At 35.8% G+C, this 23,188-nt stretch overlaps 1 protein-coding gene across 2 annotated transcripts in view; it reads right to left on the bottom strand.

The window, feature by feature from the left end:
- Positions 1–23,188, bottom strand: part of EIPR1 (EARP complex and GARP complex interacting protein 1) — a 76,094-nt gene that overhangs the window by 10,723 nt on the left and 42,183 nt on the right. The window contains exons 5-9 of one of the 2 annotated variants that reach the window (XM_048298626.1): positions 17,121–17,220; positions 7,352–7,488; positions 3,915–4,082; positions 2,540–2,707; positions 2,411–2,453 (exon numbers count right to left, since the gene is read on the bottom strand). In XM_048298626.1, coding sequence (XP_048154583.1) covers positions 2,426–2,453; positions 2,540–2,707; positions 3,915–4,082; positions 7,352–7,488; positions 17,121–17,220 — 601 coding nt within the window. In that variant the 3' untranslated portion in view covers positions 2,411–2,425. Of the gene's footprint in view, positions 1–2,410; positions 2,454–2,539; positions 2,708–3,914; positions 4,083–7,351; positions 7,489–17,120; positions 17,221–23,188 lie in introns of those variants that run through there. The other variant, XM_048298627.1, reaches the window with a different exon arrangement.

Genomic DNA, 23,188 nt, shown 5'->3' with positions numbered 1-23,188 from the left:
TGGTTGACTAACAAGAAGTATTCCCAACAGCTGTTACGCCCTCTTCATTTGTGCACTCAGAACTAAAGAGACATTGATTTGGCAACAGTTCAAGGCTGGTGAGCAGCTTGCAAACATCCTTTGGACTCAACTTGTAACAAGAGGGCGGAAGGGGGAGCCTAAAACAAGACTTTCACAGTACCAAGCAGAGGTTACAAAAGCTGATGTGCTTTCCCAGGTTTTACAGAAAACAGATGAGTAGCTGTAAAGCACATATTTAAAACGCAAATGCAGAATTGATACTCTTGTAGCCTCTGGGAACAGGCAAGGGCTCTACATCACTGCTATACAAGTCATTCATGATGGGGTTTACATCCAACCCATAGCCATAGGAAAAGATGCATTATATTTGTTGTATTGCATTGGATGACCTTGGATTCAAAAATTCCCATTCTATAATGACTTGTGTTTCAGTGAGGCAACCTACACAGTCTACAATCCACAGAAATTCAGAATTCCAGATAACCTACTACACAGTGTCTGTCAGAATGTTATTTACTTGTGTTATTTTTAATGCATTCCCACCATATAAAAAACAAATGTGGTCTCTTTCTCATTTCCACTAATGCTATTTATCTTCCATCCTGAACAGAATAAATTGCAATCTCCAGCCAAAGATAAGGAAGCAGAAGATGTCCCTGACTGTGGCAGGGGGGTTGAAACTAGGTGATCTTTAAGACCCCTTCCAACACAAACCATTTTCTGATTCTATATTTAAAACACTGTAACTCAGTTACGTTCTAGAAAGTAAGTACATACTGTTGATGTGAGCAAATTTTTAGGTACTTAATTTGATACTCCTTGATTTTTAAGGCACTTAAAACATGTAGAGAAAATCTTTTCAAGAAATCCTATACATTTAAAATTAGCCATTTCTATATATGGAATAACTTTCTTATTTAATATTAAAAAAAGAATAGTTCCCAGGTCCTTTAAATGAAGCCAAAACACCAAAATTATATGGAGCAAAACTACATCTTTAATAATAAAATAAGGTTCAAGAGCAACCTTAAAAATGCAATTAGAGAAGTAACCTAAACTGTATTTAAAATTTTAGCTGAAACATCTAGCCAGCACAGCTGAGCAACTAGGGGATGTTTTTTGTAATTTCCTTGTTCCTTATCACATCCGACTATTCTTCATTTTAAAAGCTCATTCAGGAATTAATCTGCCTATATCATTGCAGACAGCTTTGCAGAGCTGTCCAGAGAAGGGCAATGGAGCTGGTGAAAGGTCTAGTGAGTAAGTCACATAAGGAGTGGTTGAGGGAGCTGGGGTTGTTTAGTCTGGAGAAGAGGAGGCTCATGGGTGACCCTACTGCTCTCTACAACTGCCTAACAGGATATTGTAGCCAGCTGGGGATTGGTCTCTTCTCCCATGCAACAAGTGACAGGAGATGACACAGCCTCAAGCTATGCCAGGGTAGGTTTAGGTTGGACAGATCTCTTCACAGAAAGGGTGATTAGAAATTGGAATGGGCTGCCCAGAAAAGTGATGGAATCACCATCCCTGGGGGTGTTCAAGGAAAGACTGGATGTGGCAGTCATCGCCATGGTCTAGTCGACATGGTAATGTTCAGTCATAGGTTGGACTCTGATCTCAGAGGTCTTTTCCAACCTAATTCATTCTGTAATTCTGTGGTTCACTTTGTAAAGGAAGAGTTTGCTGAAGATCACCATGAAAGCTAGTCACAAAATTAGAAAGCCTCAGCCCAACCTCAATCTACAGAACTCCCTATATACACATATATACACTTGTAAAGACATGTAAAAAGGGAAACAAGCATAATATACTGCACAATAAAAAAGATGAAAGCACATAAAAATTGAATATAAAAATTATTATTTTAGCATTTCAGTTAATTCTTCACTAAAACCCCATCCCTTCAAAATTCACAAGGAAAATATGTGATTCCACACAAACCAAATGGATGGGTTTACAAATGTTTGCCAATAGCATGCACTACTCTCTACCAAGAGTGTTGAAACCAAGCTTCTGGTTCGCTTGAACTAGGTCTGATGAGTTACTGGGTTCCAGAGCAGTCAGAGATATTAAGAGCAAAAAAAAAAAAAAAAAAAAGTGTTTATACTTCCTTTCTTCTGCCTGTGCAGAAGCTCATCATTAGACTGGTAACACTTCCTAAGGGTTACAACACATACACAGAAAATACAAAAGCATATTTTCAAATTCTCAACCCAGATTGTTCTACATGCTTGACTTGAACCCAAGCTCCCTTAAAGTGAATCTTTTCACCAATCCAGTGGACTTTAGAAGTGATCCTCAGCATCACCATTCCCTTCCTACCAGTGAACATGGAGTGACCATGCCAATCAGATTTAAAGAGTGTATTCTACCCAAGTCTGAATAAAGTGGGAATTCAAACTACTTACCTCAAAGGCATGTATACAAAAATCCTAGTCAGCAAAAAAAATAACATGTAAACCATCACAATGAAAAGACAAATTATAAGCATCTGCATAAAACTCAGGAAACTTCATACTTCTCTTCTTGATGCTGGTCCTCTTGGTCACTGAGTTCATCATCATCTACCATATGCCCAAATGGTTCAGAAGAAATTGATACCATATTAGACAGGATAACTCTGCTATCACTGCTTCCTGTAAGGATCAGCTGATCATGAGAATGATTGTATCTGACATTCCAGACCCTAAAAACGTTAAAGCAGAGAGAACAAGAAACTATTCATAGTAGGTAGTACATCACTGTTAAACAATTTTTTTTTTAAGGGCAGCACTAAAAATTCATCTTTTCAATGTTTTAAATATGCACAGAAGTAACATGCCTCATTCCAAAGACATTTTTTGCCATCTTCATTTGGCTTTTAAGCTTCCATGTAATCTGTTTTCTATGAGGTGTCTTTAAAAATTCAACAAGTAAGTTTAAAAAAAAATAAAATAAATCACACCATTCAGTGGTATCATTCCTTGAGGGTACATGCCAATTCATTGTTGACTTAAGTCCTAAATATAAAAATTTCCCCAAAGCAAAATATGGATTAAAAATAGCCTGTTAAGCAAAAATCTCACAACATTCTTACAATGAAGTTTAAAATAGATCCTAAAACAAATGCAGGATTATATTTCTCTTCAAGTTTTACATTTTACGTATTAAGTTAATACCAAATGTCTTATTGTTCTTGTTTTCTTCTTTTTCTTTGAATATTCTGAAGAAAAAAATTAAAAATAATGTTTTTGTTAATTCCCATCTTCATTCCCCTTAAAATAGCTTTAGGGTCTGGATTTATTTTGCAAGAATTACTCCAATCCAAATTTTATAAAATATAAATAATTCATCTTTTCTTAAGCACTGAAATTTGCAGCCATCAGACAAGATTCTCTCTTTACTCCAGCCACAGGCCAGTGCAGTAGATACAGGCTCTAAATCTCAGAGAATAAAATTACTCACTTGCATATTTTTGAGTTAAGGACTGTGAAGAGCATCAAAAAAATGGAGCTGCATTACTGAACATTTCAACCATCTGACAACAGAAGGATGGATAGCAGCTGCTTTACTGCACATCAGGTGCAGTACATCAGGCTCCATTTGGGAAGGCACACCTGTGTCCCAGCAGGGGCCCATGGGCCAAATTCTGTGCTGTGCGTCTCAAAGGTCTACCCCACCTCCCAACAACGTTAGCAACAGTTTCTTGCCAATTAGACTAACGTTGTCTAAACTCTTAATTTACAATTACACAAGGAACATTGGCATGTTAAAATTTTTCCTCTGTGCAAAAAAATTATGTACAATAGCACAAACATAGTCAGTTTGCATTGTTCCTAAACGATAAAATAATTAGCTGAATAAATTATATAAACCATCCACCCGCAAAACAGCATGCAGATAATTTGTTCTACCAGTGGGAATGCTCCTCTAGTGTCTTCACTGGTTCAGTGACATTTCTTGTGTCCCAGAATTTCACCTTGCAGTCATCTCCACAGCTAGCCAGGTAGTACTGCTTATTGGGATTAAAGTCCAGGTCTCGTACCAGCTGTCCATGTGCATTTTCTATACAATATATCTGCCTATAAAACATTAAAAAAATTATGTGGTCTATAAAAAGCACTCCACCTACAGGAATCTGTTTCCCTGGAAACTTGCATAATCCCCTTAGCACCCACAGACCTAGAGCTCCCATTCCAGCTGCTAACAATAGTGACTCGTACAGATTTCTCAGCTTGCCTTGAAGCTTTGCTCCTTCCATGTTTGTTTCCATTAGGATCATCTGGAGTTAAAAGGAAACAGTAGTTTCAGATGATTCTAGCACAACTCTGTAAAAACTGTTATAAATGTCTGCTACTAAACCACATTAGTTTCAGATAAGAACTTCTCTGCCCCTAAGCAGTTATACTAATTCCCTGTATATGAAATCTACTTCTCCCTCAGAAAAAGCTGAGATGCAAAGGTTGCAACAGATATCAACAACAGCTTTTTATTACTGCTCCGTATTGAATTTACCTTCTTGAGCTCTTGCATTTATCACTAATTTACCTGTGGCCCTTAAACTCCTCAGCCAGACGCATACTCATCCATCTGGACCACTTCAGAAAACATCTGCAGTACTGCTAACAGCCTAGCACATCTATTCAAAACATCATGCGCCATCAGTTTGTTTCCCTACCTTGCCTCTTAAAGTTGGGGTTTGTCTGGGCTTTTCTTGTTTCCACTATTGTGTCACCAGTTTTCTCAAAGCCACCAATACATCATCTAAAGTTCTGCTTAGACTTGACCGTCTCCTACAATCTTCACTAGAACTTTTCAACACTTCATGAGCTTTTTGTTTTTCTTTAAATGAAAAATGTTTCCCTGCAGTAAACATACTGACCAAAATTTCCTATTTCTTGTGAAGACTACATATTTTTATGGTCTTCTGTCACAATCAGATAGTCTCTTGCTGTTAATTCCTAACTCCTAATACAAAGTGAAATAGCTCCATAAGGAGAGATTCAAAGTGTATCAGGCCTATAACAAGCCCTATCCTGACAGCTGTGGCAGTCACCAGTGAAATTACTAAGGTATCTAGCATCAACACTCTTCTCAGAGTTTGAGAGGCTAAGGATATCATTCAGGTATGCCTTTCTACCAGGTATTGTAGGAGTGGAATTCAAACTTCCACTTATTTTCTTAGGATATGTATATGGCAAAAATTTTAAGTCTCAAGCATGTTTGCTGCAGTAAAACACTTCTTTCCTTCTTTATTGCACCTTTCACTTTTTTCTTGCATTGCTCATAGAGATGTGTGTAAGGGCTTAAAAATACCACTGTCCACTGTATATTCAACACTACTCACCATGAAAGACTTTATCCCAACTTAACTATTATTCCGACCATTTGATCCCTTTCCTCCCAAAATATGAATATTTATTTCTTCACTTTTCACCCTACCTACAGCAATAATACATACACTAAATTTCCCACTTACATCATAAGATTTATGCCAGACCACATGAACATTTTCTCCAGCTATTGACTCCACCTCCTCATATTATTCTTCTTACATATTATTTAGAGTTTAGCCTTGGAGTCTGAATTTTCCTGATAAAATTCTCTCTCTAAATCCAATCAGCCTAGTGTCTGTCTCCTCTGCTTCACAAGCTCTTCTCTGATTAAGACTGCTTCTTAGTCTAGTCTAGGACTCTTCCTACCAATCTTTTTTTTCTTCTCCCCTTCTTTGTTTGCTATGTCCAAAAGAATATACTCCCTCTATCTTGCAGCTATCATAACCACACTCTGCAGGAGCAGCTATTCTAGCTTCTTCGAGTATCTCTCTTCACTTTGCTGGTAGACCAGTTTTCTGCCCTTGATTCCTCCCTCCCCCATCATTTCATGCTTCTTATACTGCCAGAGTTTATATTGCCCTGATTTTAAACTCCTAGCCTAACTAATTATTATGAAATATTTACATATAGACATATTACAGAGTAATGGAAGATGAGACTTACTCTTGCACATACTTTTTGAGTATATTGCAAACAGCCTTTTGGCACGGCCTAGTAATCAAACTGGTTTAAGGACTATCTACTCTGAGCCCCACTTGAAGTAAATAGAATTGTGGGGTTTGTTTCTGTTAACCAAGGTACCCCTTTCACTGTGGATCCAGACTATAATACCCAGACTATAGAAGTTACTCAGAGAATTCCTTTAATGCAAGATAGAGATGCTTTTTCTAATAAGACAGAGCATGAAGCAGAGTTTACAATATTTAATATTTTCACTTCAAAAAACAGGCTTTAGTTTCAAGATCTGCATGCTATGTGTTAGAAACAGGAGGATTACAAAAACATTACAAAAATAATAAAACCCATTCTCCTTTGTCCTCTCTTTCCACTCTTGTACACTTCATTTAAAAGTGTCTTTATAAATCTAAGTATACACATCTACATAAAGTTAGATTTTTATGTATCACTTTACAAGGCAAAGAACAGGACCTTCAAACTTCATGATAAGCATATAGGAAGTGACTTTTAATTATTGTATTTTTAGCTTTCCTTAATTAAATAAATCTTTTTGGCAAAAACACACAAGACTAGCAAACAAGGGATTTATTGCTACAACTCTGAGCTGGCAGGAACTACTGAACTAAATTTAAAGTCATCGCCCTTTAAGGCAATGAAAGTTATTACAGGACATCAGTCTTCTCGGTTTAGTGATAAATTACTATGTGCTAAGGGGATAAAGTGTATTTTAAAAAAGCTTGCAGAGGCTTTAGTAGTCATGGCAACAGATGTGCACAACATCACTCCTTTGCTTATCAAAATCACAACTAAGCAGGGAGGAAAACGCCTTATTAGGTATATTCAAAGCTTTTATTTGGTTATGATTTTGATAGATTCAGTGATTTCTTATAACTAGTAAGCTACAATCTTTAGTATAGAACACTTTGTTAAAATCAGAAGCGAAGAGGAAACTTGACCTGTGAATTGCCTTCAAAGATTAAAGTCATCTTTAAATGCTATGAAGACAGTTCATAGCATAGTCAGGACTGTTGTTAAACCATTTTCAGGCTGAATTACAAAACAGCTTCATTCAGGCAATCCCTATGTATTGAACAAATCCTTGTGAGACTAGTATATAGTTCAATAAAACTCAATATACAAGTTAGAATTGAAGCTGAGGGGGAATACCAGAGAAAACTCTTTGCTAAATTGTAACTATATGAGGTATGCAAGCTTTTCTATTCTTTTTATAAGGTTTGCCATTTTTCTTATCATTTTAAAAAAAAGAAAGTGCTAGGAACAATGCAAAAATCTCTCTCCAAAGGAGATAAGAGAACATGACTGCAAGCTCTCATTACCTCATGCTTCGCGTGTCCCACCCTCGGACAGTGGTATCATTGGCTGTGGCAATCTGGGTACAGTTGTGGTGTGGACTCCATCTTCCCGAAGTAAATTTTAATTGTCCTTTCCCTTCCAAGGCTGTGGAACTAGAGAGCTAGAATAATGAAACAAAGCTGGCAATGTTTCTAAATGTAACACTAAAATGAAACCAGTTACAATGAAGACAAAGCCGTTCAATAGCCTATTGCTCCAAGGCAGACTACCAAATCCGAAGATTCAAGAAAGAAATAAAAAAAAGAAAAAAAAAAAGGCAAAAAACCCCCAACAAATAAAAGCTAGAGCTGATTTTCCACCAGTAATTTTTAAAAAGGTGTATGTAGTGTAATGTATGCAAAAATATTATAAGTACTGTGCTTTCTATAAAACAGTTTCAGATCATTGTTGAAAGAGTAGAAAGATAATATGGGCACATTGCACAGATTTGCAGCTGCCACACACACACACATTTAGCTTCATTAACAGTCTTACAAGACTTTTTCCATGTCAAAATGCCAGCTTTTAGCTGTAGTAACAATTACGGTGTCAAAAGACTCTTTTCCATAAATGTATAGTAGCTTTTAAAAATAAATAAATCAAGGCCCAGGTGCCCACGTTATCACATACATGCCTGTTAAAATAATAGTAGATACTAGATAACAAATCTACAATCTGTGAGATATAAAAGTTTCAGTTCCAAAACCAGGCTTGCATGTCGTGGAGTAGGTAGGTCTGCATCTCCACAGTTAATGAAAAGAAGGTCCAAAGTAATCAACTTTGTCTTTGAAGTTGTATAGCAAGTTGTCCCCCAATTTCACGTGAACATGGGGGAAATCGAAGCTGCGGACACTGCAAATTACTTTTACTTCCAATCACTTACTGAAACTGCTTAATATCTAAAGAGAAGGAGGGAAACCAAAATATGTGCATTTAATCAGATATAAAATTTACACAAATTTCAAGCAGCTACACAAACAGCAGACGTATTGGTCATCTTTCACACAATTTTCATATTTCAAAATGTTTCATTGTGAAACATTTTGTATTTCACAAAAGCAGATTACTGCACTGGATCCTATTGGATCCTAATGCAACATAAATATTCTATTTAATAGTAGATTTCTCAGTATAAATATTATGCTTTGATAGATGAAAAAGACTAAAACATACAAACTGTTTACATAAACTTTAACTGACATCAACAGAAAAATATGCTGTTCACACAACACTGCTTAAATCTATTTGTATATTGTATAAATGTTCATGCATGTATTTTGCTGAATTTTTATTACTACCACTCCACCAAGAATATCAAATTTCTTTAGCATTATGATTAACAATCTAGAAATTACAAACAGATTTTTTTTAAAAAAAGAACGTGGAATTCCCAGCATGTAAGATCATATATTGCTCATGTGTTAATGAATAATGTAACACTGTGGCCAAACCTACTCCTCTAACACCATTCCTCCTTTAGAACAAATACTGTCTGAAAGCCTTTCTACAACTTGCAGGTCATTAATAGAAATTAAAAAACACTGCATAGGACACTGGACACAGGATAATATAATTCACTTTTTATTTTTTGACACATACTAGATTCCAGGCACAAAAGAATATTCATAGCTTGTGTAGGTCACTTCAAAAATTAAACTAAGTTTCTTTAGTAAGCAGACTTGGCCATTCAAAGCTCAGACGAGGGGGAAGGAAGCAAATGTTAACACTGACAGTAAGACAGTACCAAAAGAGAGTATATTTTATCAGGTATTTCAAAAATCTGCTCTTGAGATGGAAAACATCACATACTCAAAACATGACTCAGGGCAGAGGATCTTTGTCAGCAGTAGACAATACTTTCTCCAGCATTCCAGACATATATTTACTCATTTCAACTTTTATAATGTAAACTACTATAAAATGATCAAATTTTTCTTCTTTGCAGTCAAAAGTTTAGGGTTGAGGCCAGCACACACATATTGTGCTATTTCTTACCAACATATAAAAAAAAAAAAATCACATATATGGGCCAATTCATCCTTGCCTTCACAAGCAATTAATAAATACTTGCAGAAATTAAATGACATCTTTCCTTATATACAGATGTCCAGCTATGTATGCAGCCAAGTTCTTAATCAACTCAATCTTCTTTTCCATGCTGTCTATGAACCTGAAAGCAACTGCAAGGATTTAAAGGACCATTTGGAGATAAAGAAGAGAAATTTTCATGAATAAAAAGGAATCCTTATGTAACAGAAGGAAGTCTGCAAGTTTCCTCCCTGGAAATCCAAGAAAGAAAGGAAACAAAGTTGGTAGTTCAGAATCACAAATGCAGGTTCAAAAAAACCTTAGCTGTAAGTTTAATTCATACTCTAATATATGGACAGGTAAGCAAGGACTCTTTATCTTGAACTCTTTCCTCCATTTCTTTAAATGCAGGAAAACTGACTACAAAAAGGGAGGAAAACATTACATAGGTGTATTTTAAACATTATTCTTGCATGAGGATTAGGATCTGTGCTGCCCTGAAGATGAAGACATGAAGGTGTGAGGGCCACACTGGATACTGAAGGTAAACAATTCATGGTATTATTTTATAAACACAAAATGGGACTTACATTAAGGAAGAAGGAAAGGAATAGAGTCTACTTTTAGACAACAAAATTAGGAATTACTCTTGCAATGCACGAGGATCACACTGATTTCAGAAAAGAACTCTAGAGAAAATGAAATCTTGAACAGTGTAAAATGGTTATCAGAGTATGGATGGATTTAACACTATTCCTAAATGCTTAGCTGGAACAATGCCTAAATCTAGTGACACAAGAACAAAAATAAAAGGGCAGCATGATATTATAGTACAGTTGCATAAGAGCAACACTTTGAAATAAGAATAAAATGCTCTGAAAAAAATTAAGCAATGTAAAATGATCAGAATAGAACTGTTTATGTTATCCTCAATGAAGGAAGGGGTTTTACAAAAACAAAATAACAAAACATGAAAAAATGTCTGTCCTAGGATATCCTAGATACCAGTCCTAGGAAGGACTGATTTCTGTGTATTCAAATGAAAATATCAATTACTCCAACTTATTTTAGTCAAAATATTAAGGACTGAGGTTGATTTTTCTGCTTCAAAATTTGATTATATAAGGGCTGACTGGGAAAGAGGAAAGGACACGCAGTATCCTTCAAAAAAAAACACCAGAAGCCAATATATAATATATGTTAAAGGGTACAGAAATTATCTAGAAAAACCACAAGCAGCATGGAGACAGTGAACCAACTGTTCACGTTCTCCTCCAAGAAAAGAGCTATGGGCCACCGATGGAAACCTGCAGAAGATTAAACAGGAAACAAAAGAAAGTGATTCTTTACTCAGTGAACTCCTTGACAAAAGATACACGGATACATAAAGCTTGAATGTGACCAATACACGGATACATAAAGCTTGAATGTGACCAAGAACAGAACAGGAAGGTACTTGGAAGAATGATACATTAAGGGCTACATTTAGTAGACAAAACCAAGCAGACTATTTTGAGATTGACATTAAAAAGGCATGAGTGTTTTTCTGACTTGATATTGACAGAAACAGAAATGTTGATGAGGATTGTAAATTGACTTGAATTCCTCCAACTGCAGGCAACCATGCCACATAGTCCTTTCATAACTGCTCTTGACTCCTGAACCATCTTAAAACTATTTGCCTTTTCAAATAGCCTCAGTTATTCTCAGAATAGCTAAGTAACAGAATCCACATATTTTTAAGTGCTGAGTTTCTGCATTACACTAAGAAAATATTTTTATTCCTCAAACACAACTTTTCTGCTTTATTTTACAAAAATTACACTAAACATCAAGTTCATCCTCTGAAATATGTTGTTATTCCTATATGCTGATGATGCATTCCAAGTTCTGTCAACAAAAATTTTTATTATTTCATTCCGACTTCTATTCTATTGTTAAGGATGCCATTAAATAAAATTGATTCCAACTCTAAGAACTGGTTTCTATTCTCATTCTGATCCAGTAATTTCCCTTTTATTTTTCTTCAGACAGTTTTCTTCCCTCCTATAGCTAATCTATGTTTATTCTAGTTGCAGTAATAACGGGGCACTAAAAAATTCTCCACTAAATTCCACAAGGTATTTCCTGTCTTGAGAAACAGCAGCTATCTTTCCAAGAAAGCATCTCATGCTTATTCTTAACATCCTCTATATTTGGATATGTCACTTTTATCCAGATAGCCTGTGAAATCTTCCCCAAAATATATTCTGCCTTGCCTGGAATGCCACTGCCTGGTATTATCTGTTGTTGTGAACCAAGACCACATGAATGCTGCTAAATAATCCAGAAGGGACAAGCAATCTAGAAGGAATCTAATTAATAATTTGGACTAAAATGATCAAAACCACACCTCTATTTATCCCCTTTGTGAAAACATATGAAAACCAGAAAAATATCTAGATTTTAATATCTCCATTTCTTTCTGTTCACTCATCTGCCATGCCAAACCCACTGCATTAATCCGAGGAAGAGTTCTAGCGATTTGTCAACATCTGACCTCAAATCTGTACACAGAAATATTAACTGTCATCTTCTCAGCAGACTCTACCCAGACCTGGTGGATTGTCTGGGCTTCTCTTGGGTCCAGCTAATGATTATAAATGGCAAAGAATAGCTAATTTAATTGCAAAAGGTAATGATGCAGTGAGCATAAGATTAGTTTCACCCCAGAAGGTAATGTCCTCAAAACAATAATAAAGGGAGTGATCAAAAGGACAGAAGCTTGCCTTAATGTAAATACAGGCAAATTAAATACTGTAAGGAGGAAACAAGTTAGCAAGAAACCTTGAGAGAAAATAAAAAACAAAACCCCAAACCAAAACCAAAATGAACCCAAACAAACCCACTGAACTGTACAGTAAATTACAGTTACAAAATGTTTCCCATCCCAAGCTGACCAGATAATTCAGAGAATGAGCACATCAATAATTTTATTACCAAGAAGCTCTGAATGTATTGGGAACTCTAAAATTCTTCAGGCTACTTTTAATGAAACAATGTGGCTTGTAAATTGCAGGCAGATACAGAAAAGGAACCAGATAAGACTCTGAAGTTTTGATCACTGTAGAAAAGCAGAAATTTTGGCCTACGCAAAATTTTAAAGACAGATATTTTCAGGTTTTCATCTATATTATACCTGAATTTTAGAAAAAAATTTTCATAAACATGAAAAGTCCATAGAGTAGCATTTGGTTTACCTCTTGCCATTAAAATGGCCTATAATATGGACCTATGAGGAAAAAAAAAGGAAGCAATTGAAATGTGTTGTAAAAACAGGAAGACCAGTGATGCACCAGCGTAATGAATACCTCCTTACCTCTGTTACCTGCTACAGATACAGTGGATCTGATCTTACTTTTCGTTAATGATAATGATATTATTCAACTTGAACACCATCACGTGTTTTTTACAAGAAGAGAAAACAATTCAAACACGCTGACATTTCTATTACTTTAATCCTAGGCTCTTGATTTAATCAGTTATAATGCATATAAACACACAGAAGCACATGGTTATTTTACTTGTAAGTCTATAGCAATATGTGTATTTTGTAAAGACATTCTCCCCTTAGCAATCCCTACAGAACATATAAGTTTACTAGTGTCAAGGAGAACATTCAGTGGAGGTAGCTCGGTGTGCAGCTGTAGTGCCAGCTGCAGATTGAGCTGCGGGTGGTGCAGAGAAATGAGGCAAGAGGCTGGGAAGAGGTGCTGATCATTTGCTCAACAAAAGGCACAGGGACCTGTGTCACCAGCCGGGTGACTGGACACTCAAGAGACACAGGAGGAGCAGAGGACTGAGAAGGAAGACCCCAGACTTTTGCTGCATAGACTGGGAGGGTGTAAAACCCCAGGGTTTTCTTTATTCAGGGTCCCTCATAAGAGGAACCAGCCCAGGCTGTTGTTTTGCTGTTGCACCATGACTTGAAGGATGGAGAGGACTGAGACTCTGCTATGGGAAATCTGGTCTGTCTGAGTGAGAGTGTGGCGTGCAGGGAGTCAAGCAGGGACCTGCTGGCCCACTGGAGCTGCTCAAAGTCTCTGACCATGGAAGTGGGACTGCCAGAGTGACTCCTGAATGGTCAGACAGGGAAGTTTCCTCAACACCAGCTATGTCCTGCTTAGTCACCGCCTGCCTGGACCAAACAGCATGTTAGATGATAAGACATCAGTGGCTAAGAGATTCCAAAAATGGACAACCTTTCACCTTAGCAAACAATAAAGACAACTTTTCTTGTCATTCACATAATCTCTGTGTATCTGTATATAAAGTAAATGTTGTGGTTTGGTTTTTTTTTAAATTTAATTTAACATGCCCCTTTTTTTAATGTGGCAAGATCTGATTTCTTTGCTTTAGGCTGTTCTGTATCTGTTTTCTAGGCAAAAAAAAGCACTTTTTATTAATATCTCAGGAAAGCGTCTCTTTACACTCTGATCAAAAAGCATTAAAATACAAATCACGTGCTTTTTAGAATTATGATATATTATGCATACAGCAATCCCTTATAAACAGGATATTCACAGAAAGAAACCACTGTTTCACCAACAGCTCATTAGCCTACAAACACTCCTTGTAAATGGTGATAACGAAATAGAAAATATATTTGCTGCTTACCCCTACCAATGCTATCTGTTTTATAACCAACCTGTTCTCACAGATTTCTCTCGCATTCTAAATACTATAGCAGCAAAATTTGGGGTAGACTGTTGATTTATGGAGGAGGGTTTTACTTGTTTGGGTATTTTTTTTTTTTAAAGAGAAAGTCAACTGTGTAACAAAACATTGCTTGTTTTTCTTTATTGCTCTTTGTAACTGTCAGTCCTACATATTTTTTGCAAATGTAAAATTGCTACCGAATAAGTTATTACTTTTCATCCAAGTTATTATTTTTCATCCATATATAGAATTTAACAGCAAGTTAATCTCTTAGTAAGGAGGTAATCATCAAAGATTTCAGAAATGCACCACAGTTAATTCTAGTCCTGAAAAAGCCTATGATACTGGACTTCAGCATGTCGTAATTTTCATTACTAGAAAGTCTATAGCAGGCCTTTTAAAGAGATGTTTATGCTTTCTTCAGTCTTGTTCAGCTGGACTCCAGTTAGCTCAGGAATCCACAGACTTGTTTGAGACAAATTTGTTGCCGACAAAAATTCAACATTCAAAAATTGCAAGAATTCCAGTCATCTCAGAAGAGATTCACTAGGCTAAAGATTTTGATGCATGGAGATATGTTTTTCTGAGAGTCAAGTTCCAATGAACTTTCTCTATCAAACCTCACTTTAAAAGCAGTCCCTGACTTGGTATTGAAGTAAGTATCATCTAATAACAACTCAAAATTGCTGGAGCAGAAGATTGATTATGGTAAACAGTTATTCTCAGGTAATATTTTAATCACAAATAATTCTCGTTTACAGTGTAATTGCATGAGATACTACATTCTTTTAGATGGAAATATAGAGGATCAGTCAAATTCTACATCAAGCCTCCTGAGAGCCTGACTGTAAAATACGAACAACATTCTTAACTTCTGCAAACAAAGGTTTTTAACAAACATTTTAAAATGCTCCTATCTGAAGATGTCAGTCAAGGGTTGATATATCTACTTCATTAGATGAAGCAGATTTTTGATAAAGAATTTCACATTTGGTTTTATTAATTTTCTTTTATCAAATATAAGCATATAACAAATGTCACAGGTTAAATTGCTTTAATTCCTTTATCACTTACTTTGACTTCTAGAGTCCTTTTCTGCCATCAACATTTGATGCAGTACAAGCATATTTTAGAAGTATCAATTTAAAAAATGTTCTACATAAGGAGCGCTACTTGAAATACTGAAACGATCAGCAAGCTGAATATTGCACTGAGGACAAAAATACTGATTCGCCAAATCATGCTGAAATCAAAAAATTTGGTAGAGTCTACTCCTCTCCAAAATTATGCAGATCATAATTCTAGCCATGGAAGGAAAAGAAAACGGAAATCATAGTTATCTGCACAAATATTTGTGTGATGGAGGGGGGGTTTAGTTTTGAGAAAAGGAATAGTATATGGAAGACACAACATATAAACTTCTAGTAAATAATTCCCAAGCAGTATAAAATGAGGAATAAAAACCCCATAAAATTTGGCATTCATTACAAGATTCCTGCACAGAGAAACTGATAATATACCAGACAGCATCCTAAAGGAAATCACAGAATCATAGAACAGTTTGGGTTTGAAGGGGCCTCAAAGATCATCTAGTGCCAATCCCCTGCCAAGGGCAGAGACATTTCAGAGAGGTTAGGATTTAGAAAAAATTTGAGAGAGTTATGAGAAAGTGGTTGAACAGTGCAAATACTAATTAACATTCAAAAGAATTTCAGCAAGTGAGGACAGAACCGCACCAAGAGTGGAAGTAGGAGAAAGGGAAAATGCTAAGTTGTCTAGCAGTCTCAGTATTTCAAAGATACATGAAGACCAGTAGCATGGAAACAGTACCAACCCCAAAGCAGTTTTTCAATATTGCAGAAAGGTTTGTGTATTATGCAGACATTAGGAAAGAAATACTGACTAATGCAGGTATAATGCAAATCCAGTGGCTACAATGCCACAGACAAGCTCCTGAAGGCAAGCTGTCAGAAATTCTCAACATCAATTTGATAAAAACAAACACTGATTTGAAGCCTTGGAAGGCAACATAACACCAATTGAAGTTGCAGGTGAAAAAAAAGCTGAAGTTTTCTCATCTAGACAAGGAACCCAAAGGGCTTAATTATAAACGTAAAGTATTAAACTATATAACATTACATTGATACTATGTGATATCTAGCAAAATACTAATAACTCAAGACATCATCTATTTGCACAGTCAGACGGTACCAACAAGGAAGAGTTTATGGACACAATGTCTTTACTAAGTTGAAAAAACTGATTCTGCAGCATCCAGGAAAAGAAATTAACCCTGACCTGAGGAGCTAAATCTAAAAGTGACAACAGATCAACTGAATAGTAATGTCCTTGACATAACAAGTTTCCATTTTTAAGCACAGACACTGACCTAAATGACTATATGGAATCATTCAAAGTTTTCTATATACAATCTATGATACGGCTTAATCAGACAAAAATCTATGCCAATGACACTTTTTTATATATGTTTCTGAATAAGATGTTTTTAACAATAACTGAAGTAATCTGAATGAACTGTATAGTACTAAATTAAACTAACACTGAGAATTCAAAGCAGCACATAGCAAATAGAGAAACTTATAATATGCTTATACAGTCAAGAGTTGAAAATTAAATAGAAGGCTATATGGCATTAACCAACATGAGTTCATACACCATTATCTGAATTCAGTAACCTTTGCCTTTACTGACCATCAATTTTTCACTTGAACACAATCACCAAATCAGCACTGCTTTATTCTAGATTATTCACTATAAACCTGTAGGACAGTAAAGGGAACTCTGGAACAAAGAAAACATTTACCCACTAACAACAGATACAGAAATACTACACTTAAACACTCATATTCAAGACAATGGTAGAGTATTCATTTCCTCCACCTATATTAAAGGCAATGAGATATCTTTGAAGGGATAGTTAAAAGATGAGCAAATTCTAGGCTAGGGAATGTTGTTTTTTGCACTAAATTCAAGTATAGCATATTTCGTTAAAAGAAAATTTCTTACCACAGCTTTGTCTGAACTTTCCTGCAAATCCCACAATAATATGTTGTTATCAGCCAGTGAAATAATTTTTTTACCATCTCCCATTGGTTCCCACATAACACTGCAAAACAGAAACAGAAAAACAAAACCAACAACCCTACATTAAAATCAATCAGAATTTGAACTAGAAAGCCATTTTAATTCTGTGGATCTAATCTATTCCAAAACATATTAAACCATACTCCTTCTGGTTTACTTTAGATTAAATCCACCACATATTTTAAGTGCAAAATCTGCCATTAACTAGCAATTTGTAGCAGTCATTCTGCATACACACACAGAAACACAACCAGAGACCTTGATGTACACTAACTTTAGAAGGCTTTAGTTTGAAACCTCAGAGGTGTTCATATGTAGTGTCATGCATCCTTTCTGAAGGTGCACCAAAAATCATAAGCCTTAGTTTTGATGCAAACTTCTTCCAGTTCTGCAGCTGTTATCATGACTTAATCAACATATACTTTTAACCTGTGATTCACATCATGCTATACAGGAAGGAACTCGAGAATATCAGTCCTCTTCTCATTCTATGAGAAGCAGCATATTTAAGCCAGTCAGTATGGGCAGCTCAGCTAAGTATGTGCACTCTAAACCTAATAAACTTGCTGGAGGTAACAGTAAGATTGAAAGAATAATACTTGTCATTTTATGAGAATAGGCTACTATTTTTGTAATTTTATAACACTTTTGTAACGAAGTTTTGCAACCTCTCAAAAAGCATACAGCAACAATACACCTGAAGGTAGAGATCACAGCTTTAGTATTAATAGGTTAATGGAGAAACTTCTTTCCATTTTAAAACTGAAACTTCAGCTATTTAAAAGTATTTGATATGCTGTTTTCATCTTCAGTGCCTTTTTGAGGCACTTTTTACCACCACCTGAAGTTTACCAGAAATCCACAACTAGACACAAGTTTTCTAGTCTGTTTTGCCTTTTGCATCAACCAATTCAGTAATTAGATGGAATAAGTGAAAGAAGGTTGCACAAATAGATGCAGCCTTGGGCAAGTGAGCCCAACATTAGGCAGACACTGGCAACCTTCCTAACCCTGCACTGCGCACTATGCATGCTTCTATTTTATCCCAGATTTTGCATTACTCCTATATTCCTAATACACTGGATATAACCTGGCTGGCCCCAGATCCAAGTGATGGAAGTTCATCTAATCTTATGCTATAGAACACAAGGAAAAGAAAATAGGAAGTTGCAACTAACAGAAAGAAGCGACACAGTGTCTTTTTTTACTCCATACATACAACAAAACTCAGTTATTCTCAGCTGATACCTTTCTCTCAAATTACTCTTGCTCCTTGTGTGAACAGTTTCATCAGTTTTTACTCTGTTCTTTCGGTAAAACAATCATCAGATAGGCAAGGCAGATGACTGCACCTGTTTGCTGTTTTGTAAAGAAAAATCTGGAACTCTAACTAAAAGCATGCATTGGCTGACTCCTCACCCTCTGAGCTTTTCCCTAAGGCAATGCAGCAGAATAAAGGAGTAGCTTCTGCATTGTCTGCTGGAAGCATGGCCTGCATCCTTACTGTGCTGTCAATCCATGGAAATTACCGACTTATAAAAGTCCATTTGTAGTGAGCTTTCTTGTATTAGGACAAAATCACTACATTTAGCACATTAAGCTACCATCATGCTTTTAAATGTGTTTTAACAAGAACATGGTATCAGAATGATTCTATGATTTACTTTAAATTTGGCTGTATTGTCTGTAGTATTGCCAATCTAATTTAACAATAAACACTTTTGAAAAGTTGTATGGTACAACTTGGAAAAAATTTACAAGCAATTGAAAATAAGTGTTGATAATAAAAATGATGGCACGCAGTTTCAATTACATGTTCAACTACATTTTGCCCATAATAATGTGAAGAACCCAACTGGCACTGCCATGCATATTTCAGAATTTCATGTAGTTGTGCTGCACGGATACATCGATTAGATCCTTCAAATAGATGAAAATATTTTATGAAAACATGTAACAGGATAAAGAAAATTAGTGCACTATAACCTTGCATGTGATCACAACTAACCTTCCACAATCCAGTTTTCCAAAGTGAAACTGAAAAACATCAGGACCATCACATGGCTGAATAGGTAACTAAGAAATCTTCAAGTTGATTCTGATAACATTTATTTAAGTCCATCACTTTACTTACATTTTGCTGAAAATATAACTGGCATTTCATATGGATCTATGTAGATATATTTTTAATTACAGGCAATGAAATCTAGTTTGACCACTTAATTCTTTAGGAGCCCTTTCAGCCAGAGATCAGTATTTTTTATGCTTGTTGGTGTATCTGCACCTTTCGTACACTAATCACTCAACTTTCAGTTGTAAAAGCTAGATTGAAAACAATTTCTTTGATTGTTCAAAAGTAGGAAGAAATTCCACATTTTTGAGAGCCACTGAACTTCAAGGTGAAAGAATTTTTACAGCTGAATATAGTGTGCTAATTAGAGCCAAATATAACCAAGGTGACATGCCTTTCAATGAAGAGGTCTCTCCACATTCACTCTATCCTTGTGAGATGCCCATTTTACTTCTATTTCAATTTTCATTTATGGGTGTGGTTGTAGTGATCATTCATTCAGATTTTATAATCTTAAACAGAAATTACTCAAGTCACCCTTTGTAACATGTTCAGCTACGTTCTGTACTCATGACTGAACGTTAAACATGAAATACTAGGGAGAAAGAGGGGGGCAGGAAATACTGGTGAGTGAAAAGAAAGAATTGTTTTCAAAGTAAGATACAAATTTTAGAAAAACTGAAGTTTCATTTAGAACAGTTTTCAGCACAGCAGAGATGGCAATAATGTCTAAAAAGGAAAACAGATAAACCAGGCAGTACCATTTTCCTGAGTGTGCCAACAGTTGCTGATACAGTTTTCAGAAATTGACAAGACAGTAGTCAAATTCACAGTTGCCACTCAGAAACTGAGTGTCAATTTCTGGGCTGCTCTTTAAATAAACTATAAACAGCAGACAAGCAATTATTTATGTTGCATTTTACCCTACTTTGTTATCATCTGACTCAGGATGCTTTAATTAAGCTTGTAGCTAGTAGTTTTTGGTACCAAAAAAAAAAAATTAAATCCTACAGAGAACACTACCTTAGCAAAAAATAAGAGTATTTAAAATATTCACTCAAATGCACACATGAAAGGACTCTGTTATCTTGTTCTATGCTGAAAAGATAGTTAACACCTCTATCAATAAATGTACTGAGTTTTTACAAATGAACAATTCAAAGTCCTCCATTATAGACTAAGGAAGAAAAAAGCAACATGCAAACACTTTTCATCAACATGAACTGCAGTTAAGCCACAAGTGTTGGACAAAGCAAGCATTAACTACTGATTAACTGTAATTACAGAAGTGACAACCATTTATTTCTATAAATGGAAAAATTTTGCTAAACTGAAAACTCTCATGCACTGAAAAATGGAAAATACATCCATACATTTGGTAACTCAGCAGACCATCCTGCAGCTTCAGTATAGCCCACGAAAAATTCACATATTAAGGACTCAAATATCCTGCCTTCTTTGCATTACAATGATTCCAATTTAAAGATGACTCTTGCTTACCAGGTAATCAGGACATTAATTATATGAGAAAGGAGATCAGACCAAGTACAACCTGGAACCCACAATTCTTGTTCCCTTCCCAAGTGCTCTACAAAGCAGCCACATTTCTGAATGAAATCAGTTCTGGCCATTTTACAGTTTATTGAAGTCTGCTGCACAGAACACAAGTTACACGTAATCTCAAAATTCTCAGACAGTGAGATCTAATTTGGAGTCCAACTCCTCAAGATGCAGTAAAACAAGAATCACAGCTTCCTAAAAAAACTTAAAAGGTAAGGCGAACTTTTTAGCTAAAAAGCTCCTGAGAAATGAGAATTAAGAAATGAAGTTAAGGATTATTTTGGACAAGAACCCCAAAGACAGCTGGGCTTTATTCTGACTCTTACATTACTTTTACATTGAGAAAAATTAAACTGCTTTACAAACAAATACAAAAGTATTCCAATAAGGAGGTGCCACAGAAAAATCACTTACCTCTAAAATGTTTATTTTTCCTTAAATTATCATTGTGTAGGCCTCTACAACACACTCCTCATGGAGTAGCCATTGCCAGACACCATTTCTATTCTGTTGCCTGAACAGGGCTTAAAAACCCCCCGAAGTGAATATTATGGATATTTGACACATTAGGAAAGAAACATATAACTGGCTTGTCTGTCAAAGATCAGTAAGGTGGTCAGCCTAAGAAAAACATTTTGTATTATCAGTGTCTATCAGGAAAGCACACAGAGTGCTGCCAGGTAAAACTCCTGCCCAGCTTCTGGAGGCCTCAGGATGACAATAGCTTTTTCCATGTACTAAGGCAAAAATTAAGGGCTGAAACAAACTTCTGTGCAAAACAGCTGGTGTGGGCAAAAGCAATCGCTGCAGACTCATTTTAGAGGAAACACGTATCTACTTTTGAGAGGGACAATTTGAGTATTTTCATATGGGATTTTTCAAAGATGGAAATAGGGATATAGCATATCCTTACTAATTTATTGCTGTTAGTAACAAACTGCATGGTTGGTCAGGGGAATAAAACCTAACAAAACAGAATATCCCTCTGAGTATATTTCCCCAGTGATTTGAAACGTGTGTGTAAGAAGAAAATTATGATTGCCTGGATCTGCACTGATAGCTGAAGAAAATCACTGCTCCTTCTGTTCAGAAGAAGAGCAAACGCAAGAATGCTAAAGGTTTACACAGACATAGATGTACCCTCTAACACCTCTAATCCAGCAACTGTGGATTCTGGGAGAATTTGAGGCGAAGAGAATTCCAGAAGCAGCTGGGACTGTAACTGATGTGGTCTCCCCCTAACCTGCCTCTCCAACACCACTGCCCAAGACTGAGCACTGGGATGGATGGACTGTGGGAGGCTGCAGGGCACACCTTCAGATCTCACAAACATTTTACCAAATAGATACACTTAACCAAAAATGTACAAGGATCAATTTTTTTCACCCAATAGACATCCAAAAGACATTTCAAAACCCTGAATTTTTAACTACCGTGTAAGCAAGTGTCAACAGCAACATCGCTACATCTACAGTCATCCCAGAATATTGTGCTAGGAAAGAATTCTACTCTAAGGGATAAATATTCTAAATAATAAGTGCTTAATGGGGTTTTGGAGAGTAAACTGGAGTCTGACACCAAGGAAACAGGGGCACCTGTTCAGTTAGTTCCTCATGAATATTTAAATTCCTCCTGCTTAACTAATTTTTTTCACAGTTCTACAACACCATTTTTCTTTAACATTTCCCACTATTTTAAGCAATTCAGTAAGACTGAAAATAAAATTATTAGAATAAATAGAGTAGTATTATAATAAACAGAAGTATCTATTTCACCTGCAAAATCACTTGAGGCAGACTTCAACCATCACTTTTTCAGTGGTAAGAATAGCTTAAGTGACATCACAAAAAGGAAGAAACCCCCTTTGAAAAGTAGCTCAATTTTCTTTCAGTGGGGAAAAATCTCAACTAATTTGGCAGTAAAACTGGGGAATATAACAGCATGGTGAGAAATGAAATGAAATTATGTTCAAGTTGGGACAGAGAGTGAAAAAGTACTCTACAAACCCATTTTTTTGTTACCTGTAGAGTAATACGATTTCTGCACTGTTTTCTGTATCGTGACTTATGAATCCAAACTAAACACAAAAAACTGCAAAGACTTCATCAAAACTAATTTTCATTCAAGCATATGGAATCTATTGAACTTATCAGAAGTGATAAGTTAACTGAATGCATACAGTAAGTTCACATAAAGGAATAAATAAATAAATATTTTCCCCTTCAGTATTTGCTTCAGTGTCAGATTTTAGTTTGACTAAGTTTCCCTCTGCTGTATATTAGTAGAGTCAAATAAATGCTGATTAAAAGCTAACATAATAAACTGGGCATACAATACAAAGTTCTATTAGTTCAGTATC

The sequence above is a fragment of the Corvus hawaiiensis genome, chromosome 3 (assembly GCF_020740725.1).
Source record: "Corvus hawaiiensis isolate bCorHaw1 chromosome 3, bCorHaw1.pri.cur, whole genome shotgun sequence".
NCBI lineage: Eukaryota > Metazoa > Chordata > Aves > Passeriformes > Corvidae > Corvus > Corvus hawaiiensis.
Note: the sequence above shows the minus strand (reverse complement) of the source record. Positions and strands in the feature narration are given on the sequence as shown.